Source organism: Agelaius tricolor, unplaced genomic scaffold, assembly GCF_023055355.1.
Source record: "Agelaius tricolor isolate 1412-34295 unplaced genomic scaffold, bAgeTri1.0.p SCAF_4, whole genome shotgun sequence".
Taxonomy (NCBI): domain Eukaryota; kingdom Metazoa; phylum Chordata; class Aves; order Passeriformes; family Icteridae; genus Agelaius; species Agelaius tricolor.
The window spans coordinates 10,887,496-10,905,466 of NW_027269264.1; the positions used below are offsets into that span (position 1 = coordinate 10,887,496).

Here is a 17,971-nt window from a genome sequence, read left to right on the forward strand (position 1 = left end):
GATTGCACAAAGTCCTTCTTTCCCCTGAAGGCTGAACTACCTTCTCCCCCTCAGCCACACCTGGAGGGAAGTGGCAGAGTGTGACAGAAGCAATGGCAACAGGACAGCACTAACCTATGTGAAGGCTGGCCTGTAAGTGCCTTGGAAGCCTCAGCTGGGGAGCTTCAGCTGGCTAGTGCCCAAATGGCTCAAAAAAAATCATCCTGCTCCCACTGTCGTCTTATATACTGGCACTGGCAAGGCGGCACATCAAGTGCTGTGTCCAGTTCTTGGCTACTCACTTTAAAAAGGACATTGATGTGCTGGAGCATGTTTGGAAAAGGGAACAAGGCTCATGAAAGGACCAGAAAACATGTCTTATGAGAACTAGCTGAAGGAGCTGGGGTTGTTTAGTGTCCTGAAGAGGAGGCTCAGGGCTGACCCCATTGCTCTCTAAAACTCCCTGAAGGGAGGGTGCAGTGAGGTGGGGGTCAGTCTCTCCTGCCAGGCTTGCAGTGAGAGGACAAGAGGAAATGGCCTTAATCTGAGACACGGGAGATTTAGATTAGGTATTAGGAAAAAAGATTATCACTGTCAGACTGGTCAGACATTGGAATAGGTTTCCCTGGGAGGCGGTGGAGTCCCCCGTCCCTTTTGTTTAAGCATCTGGATCTGGAGCGTGGTTGAAGAGTTACAGTGGCAGTGCCGGGATGGTTGGAGTGGGTGACCTTAAAGCTCTCCTCCAGACTCGGTGATTCTGTTATTTGGGTAGGCTCACAGGGAGCTGAGCTCCTGAGGACTCGCCGAGCTGCATCTGCCGCCTCAAGCGGGGCGGCTCGCAGCCCCGGGCCCAGCGCTCCGGCACGGCCCATGAGGGAAGGAGGCCGCGCTCCGCCCTGCGCGCGCGACACGGCGCACGGCGCCTGCGCCCGCCCGCTCGCGCTGCACGACGGGGCGGCGCCGTGAGGCGGTCCCGGTGCCTGCCGCCCTTCGCTGCCCGGCGTCCCTCGCCGCCCGGCCTCATCGCTCGCTCCCTCCCTCCCTCCGCCATGAGGAACCTGCGGCTGCTGCGGGCCGGCGAGTGCCGCTCCGCCGCCGCCACGGGCACCCCGCTGTGCTTCTGCCTCGGGGCCGAGCCCGGCGCGGTTCTCGTGGGCTCACAGTACGGGCTGGTGGAGCTGCGCCCCGGCGGGGACTCGGTGAGGGCCGCGGCTGCGGGGCAGGGTTCTGGTGCTTGCCGGCGTGTTGGGGTCGGCTGTGGTTGCAAAGCCTCCGCCAGCGGCAGCTCGCCGGGAACTCACCTGTCTCCTAATGCGGCTCCCCCTTCCTGGCGGTGTCTACGCGATCCTGGACCCTCCCGCTGCTCCCCGCGGCCGCTTGCTGCTGTCTCACGGTGCCGTGGAAGCCGCTGCACTGTGATTTCCGTGGCTGAAGAGGCTTTCTGTGCCTCTAAAATACTCTATCTGCCTTTTTAAGAGCGTGGCTGTGTTAGACACGTGTCATTCACGTGGTTTAGTCTTAAGCACGACCTGACGAACAGTTGCATCCGAACAGATTCACAAAACAGAACCAAGCAGGCAAAGAGGTAGTGAAGAGTACAAGAGGAAACTTTGCACACTTTGCACTAGGGAGGAAAACACGCCGACATACCTCTAAAATAATAGAATGCTATTGAGTCATGAATTCCTATTAGAGCTGTGTTGCTTTCTTCTCAGTGTGCAACTCTGAGGCATCTAATTCCTTCAGTACATTCAATTCTGAAATTAACTGACAAAAAAAAACTCTGGAGCTTTCCAGGGATTTAATTTTCAAAGATTGCTGTACCTTAACCATCCAAATGATTTTCCTTAGAAATTATTTTTTATGCTGTGTATAGTAGTCTGCATGTCCCCTTAAGAGCAGCGGGACACTTTTAGCAGCTACCCACACACTTCTTAATGTTGATACTCTGGTGAAACATGGAAAGGGTATTGAAAGATGATTAGCAGGGCAAATTGGAAGTTGTGTATTGTTTGCTCCAATATTTGGGTTTTCTCATTTTCTTCTATCACTTTTTCCATAAGTGAAGATAAGAACTTGCAAGTTGGCTTTTTTCTGGTGCCATTCACACACTCTTCTACTGTGTAGTGCTTTGTGTCACTGCAGTAGGATGAAATATACCTATGTCTTTTACGCTGTCATTTCTGCAAAAATCCCAGGGAGGTGATGCATAATTAGTAAGCCGTTGGCCTTTCTGTATCAAGGTGTCAAGAGAAGTTTCCCTGACTGTGGATGGGTTCTTGCCTGAGGATGGAAGCGGCTGTATCGTGGGTGTTGAAGATCTTCCAGAGCAGGAGAGTGTGTGTGTTGCTACAGCAGCTGGAGACATCCTACTGTGCAATCTGAGCACAGAGCAGGTAACATGGCAGGAAAGACTCAGCTGTACTGAGGAAATTTGGAGGAAAGAGTAACATTTAAAATTTCTTTAGTGGCTAGTTGTACACTCATTGCATACTGAACTGTGGCTAGTTCCCATTCTCAGGGCAGACAAACTGATTTTTGTGGTAGCCTTGGGAATGACTAAAGACAGAATATATACTCTGTAAAAGAACTTGAATTGAAATGATTGTTTGACTGTCCACAGCCTGCATCCTCTGAGTTTGCTCAGTGGGCTCCTAGCAGCAAAGGATCTGCTGGAGAGTCTTACAGAAACAGGATATCACTGAGACTAGGTAAAGAATAAAGTAGTCCATTCATAATCCACTGTGTAGCTACCATTTTGCTATCAGTAGATACATGTTGGCATGATTTAGGAGATGGCAGAAACTGAGATACTTGCTTTCTCTTCCTTCCTCAGTGTCTTGTATCATCTTCAGCAAGACACCACAGCAGCACCCTCTGAAATCTGAATCAGCTCCCACAATACCAGTCCAGCAGTGCAGGTTTAAGTGGACATGAGATGATAGTGGTCTGTCTGAGTTAGCTGTAAAATTGTGGTTATTTGCAGCTTGTCTGTTTTGGTTCATGTTTGCACTTGATTTGCAGATACCACTTAAATGTGCAGTTAGCTGTATCTGAAAAATGTGTCCTGTATTGCAATTTATAGTGTATCATTAGGGAATAGATATTACCAGAGCTTTTTGGGGTTTTTTTGGTTTGTGGGTTTTTTTTGGTTTTTTTTTGTTTGTTTGTTTGTTTGTTTGGTTTGGTTTGGGGTTTTTTTGTTTTGATTTTGTTTGTTTGTTTGTTTGTTTTTGTTGGTTTGTTTTGTTTTGTTTTTTGTGGGGTTTTTTTTTTCATTGATAGTTGCATCACGTTTAACATCAGATTCTTTATTTTGTGGGGTTTTGGCTCACTTTTCTGGTTTTTTGCTTTACTTTCCAGTCTTCTTTTGGTGCAGTCTCGGCACCAAGAAGGAGGTCTGGAAGACTCTTCTGCTTATTCTGAAACCCTCTCTGTGTAAGCGAGAGTTAGTCTGCTGACAGGTGCCCAGTCACACTTTTCTTACCTGGAAAGATTGTGACCCCCAAGCCTAATTTCTTGAATGGCATCATGTTGCTTTTTATCACAAGTGATATATTTGTTGTTCTGTTCTATGCCTTTTGCAAATCAGGGTAACCATGCATAACAAAAGTTCTCTGCCTACTGCTATTACTTGCTCATGATGGCCCAGTAAAACTAGTCCAGCTTTCCATAAACTTTGACATTGGTTCAGGTATATACAGTTGTCAAGTTCAGCATTCACAGGCTGGTCAGAGTATACCCCTGTGCTGGAATTTTCTAGGCAAGAATCATCATGTCTGTGTTTTGTTACTGAAGAATATTTACCAATGTAATCACAGGCCCTATCAGGTCATATTAGTATTGACACTATATGTGCTGACATAAGACTGAGAGTTGCAGAATGAAGCTCTTTCTAAAATGGTGTATGGTAGAATGTGCTGGACTCTACATTACCTGGGTTCTCATTCATAAACATTCTGGAACTCTTTTTAGTCAGAAATGTGTCTTTTGTTTTGTTCAACACAAAGTGTGAAGTTAGACTTTAGAATTTTTTTTTTTTTTTAAGTAGAAGGCAATTTTCTTTTCCCTTGGTGACTCTTTGCTTTTGTGCTGGGATAGTGCTGCGCTCACGTTCCTGTGATCTTATTTTGGTCTTTAGGTGGAATGTGTTGGAAGTGTGGACAGCGGTCTGAGTGTGATGAGCTGGAGTCCTGACCAAGAGCTCGTTTTGCTTGCAACAGGTACCAACAATAGCCTGTAAGCTTTCCGCCTGTAGGAGTGAAACTCTATATGGCCAAAGCACAAAACATAACCAAGATTGAGAGAGAGACGAAAAAGTTACAAGACTGGGACTAGGACTTAAAGTGGAAAAAACTCTACCAGATCCTATATATTAGATTTCATTTCATGGTTCATAAGATGTTCCGGAGATCCAAGCAGAAATTGGTTAGGCCCAAAAAGCTGCTTTGTGGAAGAGTTTTTAGTCCTTAAAATCTTCCCAGGGAGTACCTTTGATCTTGTCTCAAAAGCATAAAGACTTCTTTATATCACCATTTGGTTTCTTCATAACAAAAACTGTTTCTTGGCCTTTGGTATGAAATATATGTGTCACAGGCCCTAATTAACTACAGGTGTGACTCATCTAGAAAATAAAATTAGCTTCAGACAAAACAGAATCATAGAGTGCTTGAGACTGAAAGGAAACTCTGGAGATTGCCTATTCCAGCCACCTTGCTCAATGTGTGTTACCTAGAGCAAGTTATTTGGGGATTTTGCCCATTTCGGTTTAAGACCCCATAACTCTCTGGGCATCCTGTTTCTATCTGTTACCACCCTCAGAGTACGAAAAAACCACTTTCTTAGGTTTTAAGGGAATTTTCTGTATTTTAGTTTGTGCCCATTGCCTCTTGTGCTGTCACTCAGCACCACAAACAACATGGCTGTGTCCTCTTTACTGTACCCTACCTCCCACATAATATATTTACACATGCTGTTGAGATCCTTACCTGGAAAGATTGTACCTGAAGCCTTCTCTCCAGGGCAGTCTGGCTTGTCTCAACCTCCACTCATGTGACAGATTTTTCAGGCCCTTAATCATCATTTTGATCGTTTGCAAGACTCACTCCAGTATGTCCTTGTCTGTCTTGCACTAGGAAACCCAAAAATGGAGTCAGCATTCCATATATCTCACCAGCACTGAGTGGAGGAGCAAGATCACCTCCCACAGCCTGCTGGGAGCACTCCTAATGCAGCCAGATGCTATTGTCCACCTGTGCAGCAGGATGTACTGCTAGCTAGTTCAACTTGGTGCCTCGGGAAACACAGTTTATTGGTTTTTGCCAAGCTGCTCTCCTGCCACTTGATTTCCACTCTGTCTTTAGTTCCTAAGATTATTCTTTTCCATATGCAGGACATTTTTTTCTTGTTGAGCTTTATGAAGTTCTGGGCAGCCCATCTTGCCTACATGACAGGGTCCCTCTGGACAGCAGCACAATCTTCTGCTTTACCTGCTGCTTTTCCCAGCTCTGTGTCATCTACAAACTTAGAAAGGGTCCCATTCTTCGGATCATTAAGGACAATGTTAATCATTGTGCCTAGTGTCCAGGGGCTCGCTGGTGACTGACCTTGAGCTGCAGTTACAGTCCTAGCAAGCTTTTGAGCTTGGCAGTTCAGCTGGTCCTCACTGTCCTTTTATCTATCCCATACTTCTTTGGTTTGTCTGTGATGATGTGGCACACAGCATCAAAAGATTATTAGAGTCAAGATAAATGAAATCCACTGTTCTTCCCATATCCACAAGCTGGTCATCTCATTGTAGGAGCTTATCAGGATGGTATGATTTTCTCTCCATAAATCTATGGTGACTATTTCCAGTGGCCTTCTTGTCCTTCATATCTCCAGAGAAAAGGAACCAGGTATTTGTTCGGAAGGTGGAAAAGCTTATTAAGGTTAGGCCAGGAAGCATATTTTTGAGGAGAAAAACTTGGAAGTGTTCTGTTCCAGTTTGCGGTTTCATGCTTTGAAGGATATGTTCTCTCTAGGACCATGTTTTCTGTATTCAGGTCCATGGCAGAACAATAGGAGCACACAGGAGAACGCTTGAGTTTTTATTTGCTGCAGATACCATTACCAATACCATATTTTATATCTGCCTTGCAGGTCAGCAGACTCTCATCATGATGACAAGGGATTTTGAACCAATTACTGAGAAGCAAATCCACCAAGATGAGTTTGGAGAAGGTGAGAAGTGCACTGAAATTAAGTTGCCCTAGCTGATGTAGTTGATATGTTGTAAGCACATGGAAAGTAAGGAAATGGAGCTGAGCACTTTGAGGCCCCAGGAGACATTTTATTTACATTGTAATGCTGCTGGACAGCTGAAGGGTAAAGTCAATATTGTTACTTGTCAGCATAAATTCAAGTAAGGTCCATATACCAATGTACTTTCTAGGCTACATAACTTCCCAGCAGGTTTTTAGAATAAAATCTGGGAAGAAGGTGTGTCATTGTTGAGTCAGGAACGGGAGTGAGGCAACACATTAACTCTCTTCAGCAGGCTGATATGAAAACCCATAGAAACCCATTGTGCACCATTCCTGTACAGGTGGACCTCATTGGTCATGTAATCAACACCCTGTCACCACTGGCTAATTAAGAAGATGCCCTTTGGTAAACGTATAATGGGAAAACAACTGTTCAAAACACCAGCTGCAAGATTGTTTTAATTCTTTCTCTCAGCCTTCTCAAAACTCCCCAGAACAATTCCTGGGAAAGTTTATCTGGCTTTCTCTCTCTGACCAGACTGTGGCATCCACAAAGGAGTGGGTTGCTTGAGGCTGTAGTTGTGTACATAATGCACAGTAGTTAAGGTATTATCTGTAAATCTTCCACTACAAGGATTATTTCTTCTCCAGGAAAGTTTGTTGCTCTTGGCTGGGGTAAAAAGGAGACACAGTTCCATGGATCAGAAGGGAAACAGGCAGCACATCACAAACAGACGGTATTGTACTGCTTTTTTTGTGTCAAGCCAATGCTCTCTCAGGGAAAACATGCATAAAGAGAGTTTCTGTTATTCCTGTGATGCTGATTTGCCACCACCTTTCCGGTAGTTCTCTTCATATGCTGCTTCTGTTTGTTCCTGTGTTGTCTGAAATCATATATTTTTATCTTTCTTTGAATTCAAGCAAGCATCATGGAGTATTTACTTTTCAAACAGAGCTCAAAGTAAGATTTGCAGCCATTCCAGCATCGATCTTAAGCAAATCTCAGTTCACCATGTGTCCACTTATGCACTGTTGTCTATAATTAGAGACCCCAGTGAATGGGAAGGATGGTGTATGGTCATGTGAAGAGACAGTCATATGCACTTGGAGGAGGAACAGATTGAATTAAATAGTTTTAATTCTAGTGTTTCCTAAAACAACATTTTGAATAGTGAGTTTTTAACTTACTAGTCTTGACACTTTTTAATGGATGGATTTCATCCTAAGGCTCTTGAAAGAGCAGTCTGTTTAAACAAAGACAGCAGGTGCCTTCCCAAGCTTTGATGCCACTTTCTTTTGTGTGACTTCAGGAAGTGCTACCAACATCAGCCTGGGATGATGGCAGGCCTCGGGTAACGTGGAGAGGAGATGGGCAGTTTGTTGCAGTGAGTGCTGTCTGTCCAGAGACAGGTATGGCACCCCACTTCTTTGAAATACCAGCTTGTGTAAAGGGCTTCTTAAACATAATCTAGGTAAGGCAAGGACTGTTTGCGTCTGTTGACCATTTAGAGAGTGAGTTGAGCTATTTAATCACCCTTTTCTCTGCTCTGATGTTCTCAGAGCCATTTTATAGATATGATATTTTGAATATTTTCTGTGTGGTTTGGTTTTCAGTTCTGTGAGATGCCAGGAAGGAGTACTACTTTGCAGATACTATCTGAACTATTTCTTTCACCTGCTCAAGCTTTAAGCAATACCTGATAGGCTCTCAATGCCAAATGGATGAATATGTTTGGGTTCATATGCCCACTGTCCCTCACAAGTGTGCAAGTTTAGCCTTGCACACTTTCTTTTAGATACTGGTGATACTTTTGCCTTGGTTCTGCCCTGAAGTCAAAGAGGTGATGAGCGTATGCATTACTTCTAAGACTGTGTGTTCATGAAAAACTGTACATTACTTCTAAGACTCTGTCATGGAAAACAATGTATTTATTTTGTATTATAAATAATACTTTCTGAGCAGTTTAAATGTATTGGTTAACATATTGAACTGCATCAAACTGTACTGCTCTTCGACTTGTTTGGATTTTTACCTTCAGTACTTCAAATTAGGGAGGATTGTAAATTTATAGCTCGATTTTAACATTTCTATGGTGAGAGCTGGAGCGGAAAATTATTATGACTGAACTACATCAGACTGAAATTCCTAACACAGTTCCTTTAGTCACTTGCTTACTATGGGAGAACTACCTGACACAGAATAAATTCTTAGCCCTTAAGGTGTACAAGAGAAATCTCCTTTTATGCATGTGCATCAAAATTTGCTCTTGTACCCTCATAAAATTAGGAAAGTCTCTTCCCAGTTTTCTTAGACTTTTGTCTCATTGCTCTCTCAACCTGTAGGTGCTCGGAAGGTCCGGGTATGGAGCAGAGAGCTTGTGCTTCAGTCAACAAGTGAGCCTATCTCAGGATTAGAACAAGCACTGTCCTGGAAGTGAGTAGTACTGCAGTCTGCTTGCCGACAGCAGTGGTACTTGTTATTCCCTGGTCACAGTCTTTGATCAGCATCATTTTAATTTCTTCAGCATTTGGTTGATTTTTCCCAAAACTTGAAGAAAGTTGCCTTCTGATTTAGCATAAGGAAGAGTAGCCCTTTAAACCCTGAAAACCCTAATACTTGCATCACAAATGGGAAGAAGGGATAGAGTCTCTGCATAAAGTCAGAGTCAAGTGGGTTTGGGCTCAGCTGCATAAAAAGAAATATTACAGGTTCCTTTCCTAGTGCTGACTTTTATTTGGTGACATATCATTTGGTGGCTGTCATAAGCTCTGGTCTGTGCTGGATCTATGACTGTCTGAACAGTGCTGAGGAAAACACGTCCTCTGCTGCCTTTTTCTTCATGCCACTGGAAAAAATGTGAGATTACGGGGATTTAGAATGACAGTTAGGGATTGTGTAAGCAATGAATTTTCATTTGAATTTTCATTTGACTCTTTTTTAAGGCCCTCCGGAAACCTGATAGCATCTACACAAGAAAAACCCAACAGACATGATGTGGTTTTTTTGGAAAAGAATGGACTTCTTCATGGAGAGTTCACCCTCCCTTTCCAGAAAGGGCAGGTCAAAGTAAGTTCCTTGTCTGGGCTTCTTTGATGAGAGTGTAATGGAGAAGAGGACTAGATCTCTTCCAGATTCTAGGAAAAGGTTTTTAACTTAATACTTTGTACTTATCCTAATGGGAGAAGTGACCTGAAAAGAGAACATGTGGAGAAGATGCAAGCCCGTAGTACAAAGACACATAGTAAAGGATGATTGTAGCCCTGGAGTACTTCTGTGCTCTATATACTTTATACTAGGCAAGTGAATCAAAAGTACTTTTCAGCATGTCAGTCATTGCAAGAGTGAGGTCATATACTCACATTATCCCAAATAAGTGAGAAGCTATTGCTAGAGTCTTACTTCAGCTTCTGTGCTTGGATGCTGAGAGGTCTTTTGGCAGGTGCTTAATGTCAAGGAAAGCAAAGAGAAGGCTGCTGTCATTTTTGTGGCCTCTTCATCTGTGGTCTTCTCAGGATGCCTTCTCAGGAGCTTTGTGATGCACACAGGCTCTGTTTGTGTATTAACTGATGTACCTTTTGTTGTTGGAGCCCCTCCTGGTCTTGTAAACTTTCTGTGAGCAAGAATATCAGCCACAGCCATGTTTATTTCTGCAGGTTAACGAAATGCTTTGGAATGCAGATTCTACAATCCTGGCTATATGGCTGGAAGACCTGAAGGTGGAAAACTCCAACCCAAACACTTATGGTGAGAGCACTCCATGGGGCTCTGGCCCTTAACGCTTGCCTGCAAATGTTCTTAGCAGCGGGTACTTAGCTGCAGGGTAGGAGACACTGTGGAGGCTTGCAAGTGGCTTTGAGACCACTGTGCTGGTGTCATGGTTTAACCACAGACAGCGGCCAAGTGACCCCACAGAGTCACTTGCCCACTTCCCCACCAGCAATATCATAGAGAAAATCAGGTGGGTAAAAGCTGGAAAACCCATGGGTTGAGATAGTAACAGTTTACTATGAAAAAGAAAAAGCCATGTGTGCCATAAAAAACAAAGCAAGGAATTAGTTCACCACTTCCCCTGAGCAGGCAGATGTTCAGCCATGTCCCGGACAGCAGGACCCCATCACGTGTAGTAGTTACTTCTATTACAGAAGAAAAATGCCATCAGTTCAAATATCCCACTCTTCCTCATTCTTCCTCTCACTTAATATATGAACATGATGTCATGTGGAAATATCCCTTTAATCAGCTGGGGTCACCCGTCCTGGCTGTGTGCCCTCCTAACCTCCTATGCATCCCCAGGTTCCTTGCCATCTTGGCAGTTTGGCAGTAGAAAAAGCAGAAAAGACCTTGGGTCTCTGTAAGCCCTACTCAGCAATAACTAAAACATCATTTATCCATGCTGTGTTCAGCACAAATCCAAAACAGAGTCCCATACTTGACACTGTGAAGAAAATTAACCACCCCAGCCAAAACCAGCTCAGCTGGTGAGGAAAAACTGGTAGTTCAGCCTGAGTTTGAAGCATCTTCCAGGCTGCTGTAACTGGAAGTGGTACAAATGGAATAGTAAAGGTCTGAGTCTTTCATTAAACCAGGGGTACTGTCTCAAAGGGTAGCTCAGTGAATTTTAGGATTGACTTTTGCACAGCGTTTTGTTTTCTTGTGCTGTGTGTTGTATGACATAGGTCATGGACTGAAGACTAGAACTGTTATTTTAATTGCACTTAACCCACCCATAGAAGGGCAGTGGTGGTTGGGAGGGATGGTTTGAGCTGGGTCTCAAATACTGGTCTGTGGTAACTATTTGTTTTTCTGCAGTTCAGCTGTGGACCACAGGGAACTATCACTGGTACCTGAAGCAAAGTCTACACTTCGGTAGCTTGGAGGAAAATCAGTTGGTGTCACTGCTATGGGACCGAGAGAACCTGTATAGACTACATATACTCTGCCAGGGCTGGCATTACCTCTTCTACGACTGGCACTGGACCACAGACCATGGGCTGGGGGAGAATAATCAACATATGGCAAATGTGGCTGTCATAGATGGAGGTAAGCAGTGGGACAGCTTTCCAGATCTAGGGTGAGACAAGGTGGGGTAGCCTTTTGTATTCAGTTCTTCTTTTAGTTGTTGTTACAGCGCTTTTAGGGAGGGATCCACGTAATTGATAGATGCTTCAGGGTTAGCTCAGTGAAGATAACCACTAAGAGCACACCAACCATTTTCCTGTAACATCATTTCTGCTTCCTATAAAGAATCCAGGAAGAGCTTCACTAACATTTGGACTGGTGTTCATCTTGGATTTTCTTCTCTTTTCTTCCACAGATAAAGTGCTTGTGACAGCCTTCCAGCATACTGTGGTGCCTCCACCCATGTGTACCTATGAGCTCCAGCTCCCACAGGCAGTTAATCAGGTTGCATTTCACACAGATCCCAAACATAGTGGGGACATGGCTATCCTGGATGCTGATAACAGGATCTCTGTGTACAGATATGGTGAGAGCATGTTACAGCCTTGTTAAAAGAAACCCCTCTGTTCCTGACAGCAGTACCTTAGGAGACTGGTTAGGTGATGGTCACTTAAATCTTTACACAAGACTGTCGGGAACGGTGGAAGAATTGCAGCACACAATGTGCGTGAACAGCAAATCCCAAAGTTTATTGATAACTCACACATATTTATATTGGTGTTAATGAAGCTTATACATATTGCAAAAGCTGAGCTCATTATTGGTTAAAGCACACTTAGATCAACCACACCTACTTCTATGCTCTAATGATTATTTTGTTTCTATGTTTACATTCTTATAGCTACTCTACCTAAGCTATCTTCATTTTCTGGCAAACGATTTTCTCCCCCATCTTCCTGTTGCAGCGAAGGTCACCATGACCTCTGTCAGTGATTGGACACTGATTACTTAATCTCCAGCTTGTTTCCCCTATCTTTATCCAACGGTGTCACATCAAAGTAGCCTTTCTCAGCTAGCCAATTATCGAAAAAGCTCTCCACATAAGACATACTTGGTTTAAGTGTGAGTTCAAGCTCTGCTCTCATTTCCAGTAGTTTGAGTGACGTAGAAGCATTTTGGTGATGCGTTGACTTTGTGAGAAGACAGTGTTTGGCACTTGATTATGTCATTGTGCTGGTAATATTCCCCTGCCTAGCTTCAGCTTGAGTGCAGCACATGGTATCTTGCGTAAGCTGTTCTGATGGCATGATGATGACTGTCACTGGGAAGTGTCTAAGAATCTGTATGGGGCACCCAGCACTTCCCAAAGCAGTTTTATACACAGTGTGCTGTGAAGAAACAGCTGTTTTGTACTGCAATGTTGGAATGTGACTGTCTTCCTCAAAGTGTTAATGAGAATTAACATTTTGGCTGTAAAAGTAGGGATGGCATTTTCTGACGTTTTTAATACTTGCACAAAGCATCTACTTTTTGCAAAGATTGAAGATGGAAGGGGCTCTGTTAGGTGGATGTCTAAACTCTGCTTTGTTCTGCTTTGTGTTTGCTAGGACAGAGTACAGGGAATGACCCTTCTGTCAAGTTTGGAGCTGTGGGAGGAAATGGCTTTAAAGCAGCTGTAGAAACACCGTACCTGGATAAAACCTACAGGTAATAAAGAACTACTACAGCTGTAGAGGGGAGAAGAGGGCTGTACCTGACTGGATGCTTTAGAGGTCACAGCTCTTACCACTTTTCTCAAGATTTTTAAGAGGCTATCAGATAACATGGTTTCATTTTGTGGACACTGTCCTGCAACTAGTACTTTGAACATCCTTTGCTGAGGTCTCAATCTAGCAGAACCAATCTAGACTGTTAATGACAGCAGTGAGATATCTCTTCCCGCACCTTCCTGTGCCTGGTGCACAAAGGAATGATGGTGCAGTGCCCAGGCCCATGGTCACATCACACAGAGCAACAGAACTGCTTGCATGGCAGAGACAGTGATGAGGTTAAAAATCCCACCATGCTCCCTGTTTGTTCCTAGAGGATTCATGCTTTGGGTATTGGTGTTTCTGCACTGGAGCCCTCCCAGCCATGCTGTATATTTAAACAGCCAGGCTGTGCTTAGGAAGTCCTCTGTCTCTTTAGTGAGGTGGCCTATCGAAATCAGGTTCTATTTGTGTCCCAACCTCTCCTATTTTGTGACAGAGTTGATGTGAGCAGCAGCAGCAATGAAGTGATGAATCCTCTGGGGCTCCGATTTCTCACCTGGCTGCCAGATGACAGCTTCCTGGTTGTTGGTCAAGGTCAGCATGCTGCTCAGTCTGTCCTTCACCATCTGACTGCAGTGCCTCACGTGGCTGGAGCTGAAGAAGAGTGCCTGAATTTACGGTACTAGAGATCTGTCAGTTGTGGCTGAAGTCTAAGAATGCTTTCTGGACAGTGCCTAGAAGGAATTAAGTCTCTTATTAGCCTGGAGGCCATGGGTTAAGGAATTTGGCTCTCTTCTGACAGGATAACCAAACAGCTCATGAGGCTCCCTACTGGTCAGCACTTGCCTGTAGTCCTGATGTCTACACCCAGCCTGGCAAAGGTGCATGCTAGACCTGCCTGTATCAGTACAGGATAACTCTGTTCCTTGGAATTCGAGGCCCTTGGGGAGAGGGGACGGCGCATGACAGTGAATTCCTCCATTCCTTTTCCCACCATTATCAAGGTCCAGGAGGGGACCAGTAGCCATCAAAATTGCTGTCCTCCTTCTTTTCCTCCTCCTCACCTGCTGGTTTTTGTGGGGCCAGTTGAGCTAAAACCTGACACAAAAGAAAGCCACCTGGGGTGCAGAAATACGAGAGGGCTGCTTTTTGCAGCACTCACCCAGCAGAGACAGAATGATTTGCACATGAACTGTAGAACAGAAAAAGAGGGGTGTGTTTGCAGAGTGCTGCAGTGCAGACAGTGACCAGCACAGTTAGGCAGATGCCTGTTGGCTGGACTTGCTGGTGCTCTGTGGTGCCACTGTCAGCTGACATAGGTGTGAGAAGACTGCAGAAGATCCTTACATGGACAAAGTATGTCCATGCTGGAGATGTGCATCTTTTCAGCTGGGTACAAGAAAGGCAGGAACAAAGTATCTGGTCTTAAGTGTGTCTGCTGTGACTGACATTCTGTATGTCCTCTGTCTTGCATCAGGTTGTCAGTGCCTGTAGATGGAGAAGTGATCAGCCTGTACTGCAGCCCAGTGACCAGAACTGTGGCTCTGCAGCTGACTGATAGGCGGATCCTAAAATACCTGTGGGGTAAGCTGGGCCCTGTTAAAGTACCTGGTCTTAGGGGTAGTTGTTACATATTTCTTAAAAGGTTTAATGAGATGATTTGACTTTCGGGGACTTGAGTGACTCTTGCTGTGTAGTTGGTGCTGCTTTTATATTTCCTCTCCTTCCAGAAATGGGCTGAAATTAGTGATTTGTGTCACAATTCAATTAAAGGTAACTTTATATATATACACATGCATATGTTAACACGAATATGCACGTACAAAGTTCAGTGCTTACTGACTGCCACATTCATAGATTTCTCTCATTCCACAGTGGAATAAAGGCACCACTGAGCCCCTGGAAGTTACCACCTTCTTGTCCACTGTGTCATGGATTTCTGTGCCAGCATTCCCCCCCTCTTTCAGATAGTGTAGCTTATTCCCAGTTCTGATTTTCTTAAGATACATATCATGTGGTTTTAATGTCTGAGTTATTGTTTGGCTGGAAAACAATTACATCTTCTTTGCTCCTTAGAGGCTTCTGCTCCAGTCCTTGAGCCCTGGCGGAGTAGCAGTAGCTCTGCTGTTCAGTTCCCCTATCGTTGTGTGCAGACTTCCATCACGAGGATCAGTGGTGAAGTAAGTAAGACTGCAAGCAGATTAAATTCCCTACTCAGTTGTTCTCTGTGCCAAAAGTACACCATGGTCTTCTGCCCAGGGCCCAGTGATACTTGTTCATGTTCTTCATAAGGCCCTTTGCAGAGCTGAAAGTTTATCTTCCCTTGCCTTCTAGAGCATTTTTGGTGGATTGCAGTTAACACCTGATCACCCTGTTCTATGAATCCAACAAATAATTTCATTAAAAAGTGAGAAAATTCAGATTGGAAATTTCTAGTAGTTACTGCCACATTCTTTTTGAAATCATCTTTTTGAAAGGAATGTTTTGCTCAGTTTTATTTGAACTTAACCTATTAGCAAATATGGCTGCACTGAGTTACTGCAGATGTCCTGCTACTGCTTTTTCCTGTTGGAGATGCTTTCTTGATAGTTACAACAGCTTAAAGAATGACCAGCTGTTTTGCTGATATTTCTGGGTTTTCCTTCCTTCAGTGTGCATCCAGCTGTAGGAAGCTGCTTTGCTCAGCTCTGTAGTGGAGCTGTTCCTCTGGTATCCTAGACCAAGTGCCGCTGAATAGAAGAGCCTAGATTTCTAGCATGGCTTCTGCTTCCATTTTGCAACTGTGCAGTTACAGGGTAGGCCAGGCTGGATTTTCAGCCAGCAGTGTTTAAAGATGTTCAAGTTTAAGTCCTCCTGGAAGAGAGGTTGGATGACTTGCTGTCTGGCTTCTTTAAGTAATTCACATGAAGTACTCATTACGTAATTGTAAGGTACTTCAATGTAAGGTACTTCAGTGCTTGTCAGTGTTGTGAAAGACTGGAGGTTGTGATAGCTCATAGTTGTCATTATTTTAATTACAGGAGGTGATCTTGGGCCTCACGGATCGATGCCGGCTTTTTGTTAATGATATTGAGGTACAAAGCTTTTGCCCCTCATTTTCTGCCCTTTTTCTCTGCCAAAGGCAGCTTCCATATCCTAGTCTAAATTCTGATAAACTTTTTTTTTACAGGTTGCTTCTAACATCACATCATTCGCAACATACAATGAGTTTTTGTTGGTGACAACCAACTCGCACACCTGTCAGTGCTTCTGCTTGAAGAACTTGTCAGTGAAGGGTAAATATCATTTAGCATTTGTCTTGGAAACACAAGATGTCCCCATTTTTCACATCCAAACCTGTTGTATTTGGGTTCCTCAAAGGAAATGTTAAAGAGATGAGAGTAAGAGAGCTGCTTTCAGAAATCTACCAGAGAGCAAGGAGCTCAGGAACTGACTATATATCAGGTGTTTTTCACAGGGAAGAAAATTTGTGCTGTAGTTGACTCTTACACTGTTTCTAACAGCCTAGCCCTGCATTCTCTTCCTTCTCTCCATGTTCAGAAGGAGAAGTCTGTGTGCTATTTGAAGGTGTGTGGTAGGGAGGGGAATCACTGTAGAGTTTCTGGTGGTGTCTGGCTTTGAGAAGCATGATGACTTTGGTAAAGGCAGGACAGCAACTTATTGGTCCTTTTACACCCTTCAGTGCTACTCTTATCTGGTCTGTTGATCTTTGTCATCCTGTTGTGCAGAAGACACAGCTCTGCTTGTCTTGTTCAGCACTGATCAGCACTCCACAAGGTCTCATTCTGTCAGGAGTTGTTGAAGATTGCTGTTGTACTGGTGGCTTGGTTGGTCCAGTACAGCCTTGCCTGGCTCCTACAACATAGGAGGTCCTAAATGGGGCACTGTGCTGCATGTGCCATGTATGCTGATAAATGTTGTCTCCAGCCCTCCAGGCCAGCCTGAGCAGCGCTGCTGCACCCAGCAGTGAGACCGTGCGCAAGGTGGAGCGAGGCTCACGTATCGTCAGTGTTGTTCCCCAGGACACAAAGGTGGTGCTGCAGGTCAGTGCTCTGCCTGTGTCTGCTGACATGTGCTATCAGGATGTGCAGGGGTCTGTCACTGTAAGCACCTTGCCAACCTGCAAACAGTATGTGCAGTGCTACAAAGCTGGTGCCCTACAGTGCTACAGCAGAGCACCTCACAAATCTCCAGCTGCAGAGGGATTTTGAGCATGCCTTTGCAAGTTAGATTCAGTAGAGGCAGATAGGTATATGCAGAACTGAGAAGGACTATTCAAGTTCCTAATGGCTGAGGTAGTGTGGTGCTACATATTGTGCCCTCTCACCATGAATCTCAAGACTCGCTTCCTAGTATTTACTAACAGCCCTCTATTAGCCTTGGCACTTAGATTTTTGCTGAACTCGCTCTTCAGAACTGCTAGAGATTCACAGAATGGAGAAGGATGTAATTTGAGAGGCAGTTTTGGAGATGTGGAGCTCAACATCTTCCTCAGAGCAGGATTAATATGAAAACTTGATCAGGTTGCTCTGGGTCATGCCTGGTTGGGTTTAGCCCAACCTTCTGAGGAAGGAATGTTTCTGGACTGAGAGAGTGTTCAGGTATTTTTCCACAGTTGTTGAAATTGCATGTCCTCTAAAGTGAGCAGCCAGGCCCATGCACTTGCAAATAGCAGACAGGCCTAAGAAACTGGCCACTCCTTACTTTCCCCACAATGTAGGCAGAGTAACTAAAGTAAGTATTTGTGTGGATCTTGTGTTATAGATGCCAAGAGGAAATCTGGAGACCATTCACCACCGTGTTCTGGTTCTTGCCCAGATTCGGAAGTGGCTAGACAGGTAAATGGTGCTGGTGTATTCTTGTCTCCCCTTCTCCAGTCTGACCTGTTAGAGGCTGACTGACCTGGAAAAGAGAGGGAGGCTAAACTCAGAGGAATTGACCTTGTTAGAGGGAACAAAACTGTTTCTAGTGTGACCACCTAGGAGTATAGCTTTCAGCTGTGCCAGGTACTTCTCACTTCACCACTGAAGGGCTAAAAATTGTGTGGGTGGGAGAAATCTTCATCTACGTGTGCTGAAATTGCATGGGTGGGAGAA

General features: G+C 44.5%; 1 protein-coding gene across 2 annotated transcripts in view; it reads left to right on the plus strand.

Moving 5' to 3' along the window:
* The first annotated feature begins 937 nt into the window (after positions 1–937).
* The window catches only part of ELP1 (elongator acetyltransferase complex subunit 1), a 36,725-nt gene continuing 19,691 nt past the window's right edge, over positions 938–17,971 (plus strand). The window contains exons 1-19 of one of the 2 annotated variants that reach the window (XM_071424543.1): positions 938–1,178; positions 2,223–2,375; positions 4,121–4,202; positions 6,121–6,201; positions 6,876–6,961; positions 7,535–7,634; positions 8,568–8,658; positions 9,168–9,291; positions 9,879–9,969; positions 11,035–11,265; positions 11,540–11,710; positions 12,732–12,831; positions 13,372–13,554; positions 14,353–14,459; positions 14,952–15,055; positions 15,896–15,949; positions 16,045–16,150; positions 16,803–16,918; positions 17,640–17,713. In XM_071424543.1, the coding sequence (XP_071280644.1) occupies positions 1,029–1,178; positions 2,223–2,375; positions 4,121–4,202; positions 6,121–6,201; positions 6,876–6,961; positions 7,535–7,634; positions 8,568–8,658; positions 9,168–9,291; positions 9,879–9,969; positions 11,035–11,265; positions 11,540–11,710; positions 12,732–12,831; positions 13,372–13,554; positions 14,353–14,459; positions 14,952–15,055; positions 15,896–15,949; positions 16,045–16,150; positions 16,803–16,918; positions 17,640–17,713 (2,204 nt within the window). In that variant the 5' untranslated portion in view covers positions 938–1,028. Of the gene's footprint in view, positions 1,179–2,222; positions 2,376–4,120; positions 4,203–6,120; positions 6,202–6,875; positions 6,962–7,534; positions 7,635–8,567; positions 8,659–9,167; positions 9,292–9,878; positions 9,970–11,034; positions 11,266–11,539; positions 11,711–12,731; positions 12,832–13,371; positions 13,555–14,345; positions 14,460–14,951; positions 15,056–15,895; positions 15,950–16,044; positions 16,151–16,802; positions 16,919–17,639; positions 17,714–17,971 lie in introns of both variants that reach the window. The other variant, XM_071424542.1, reaches the window with a different exon arrangement.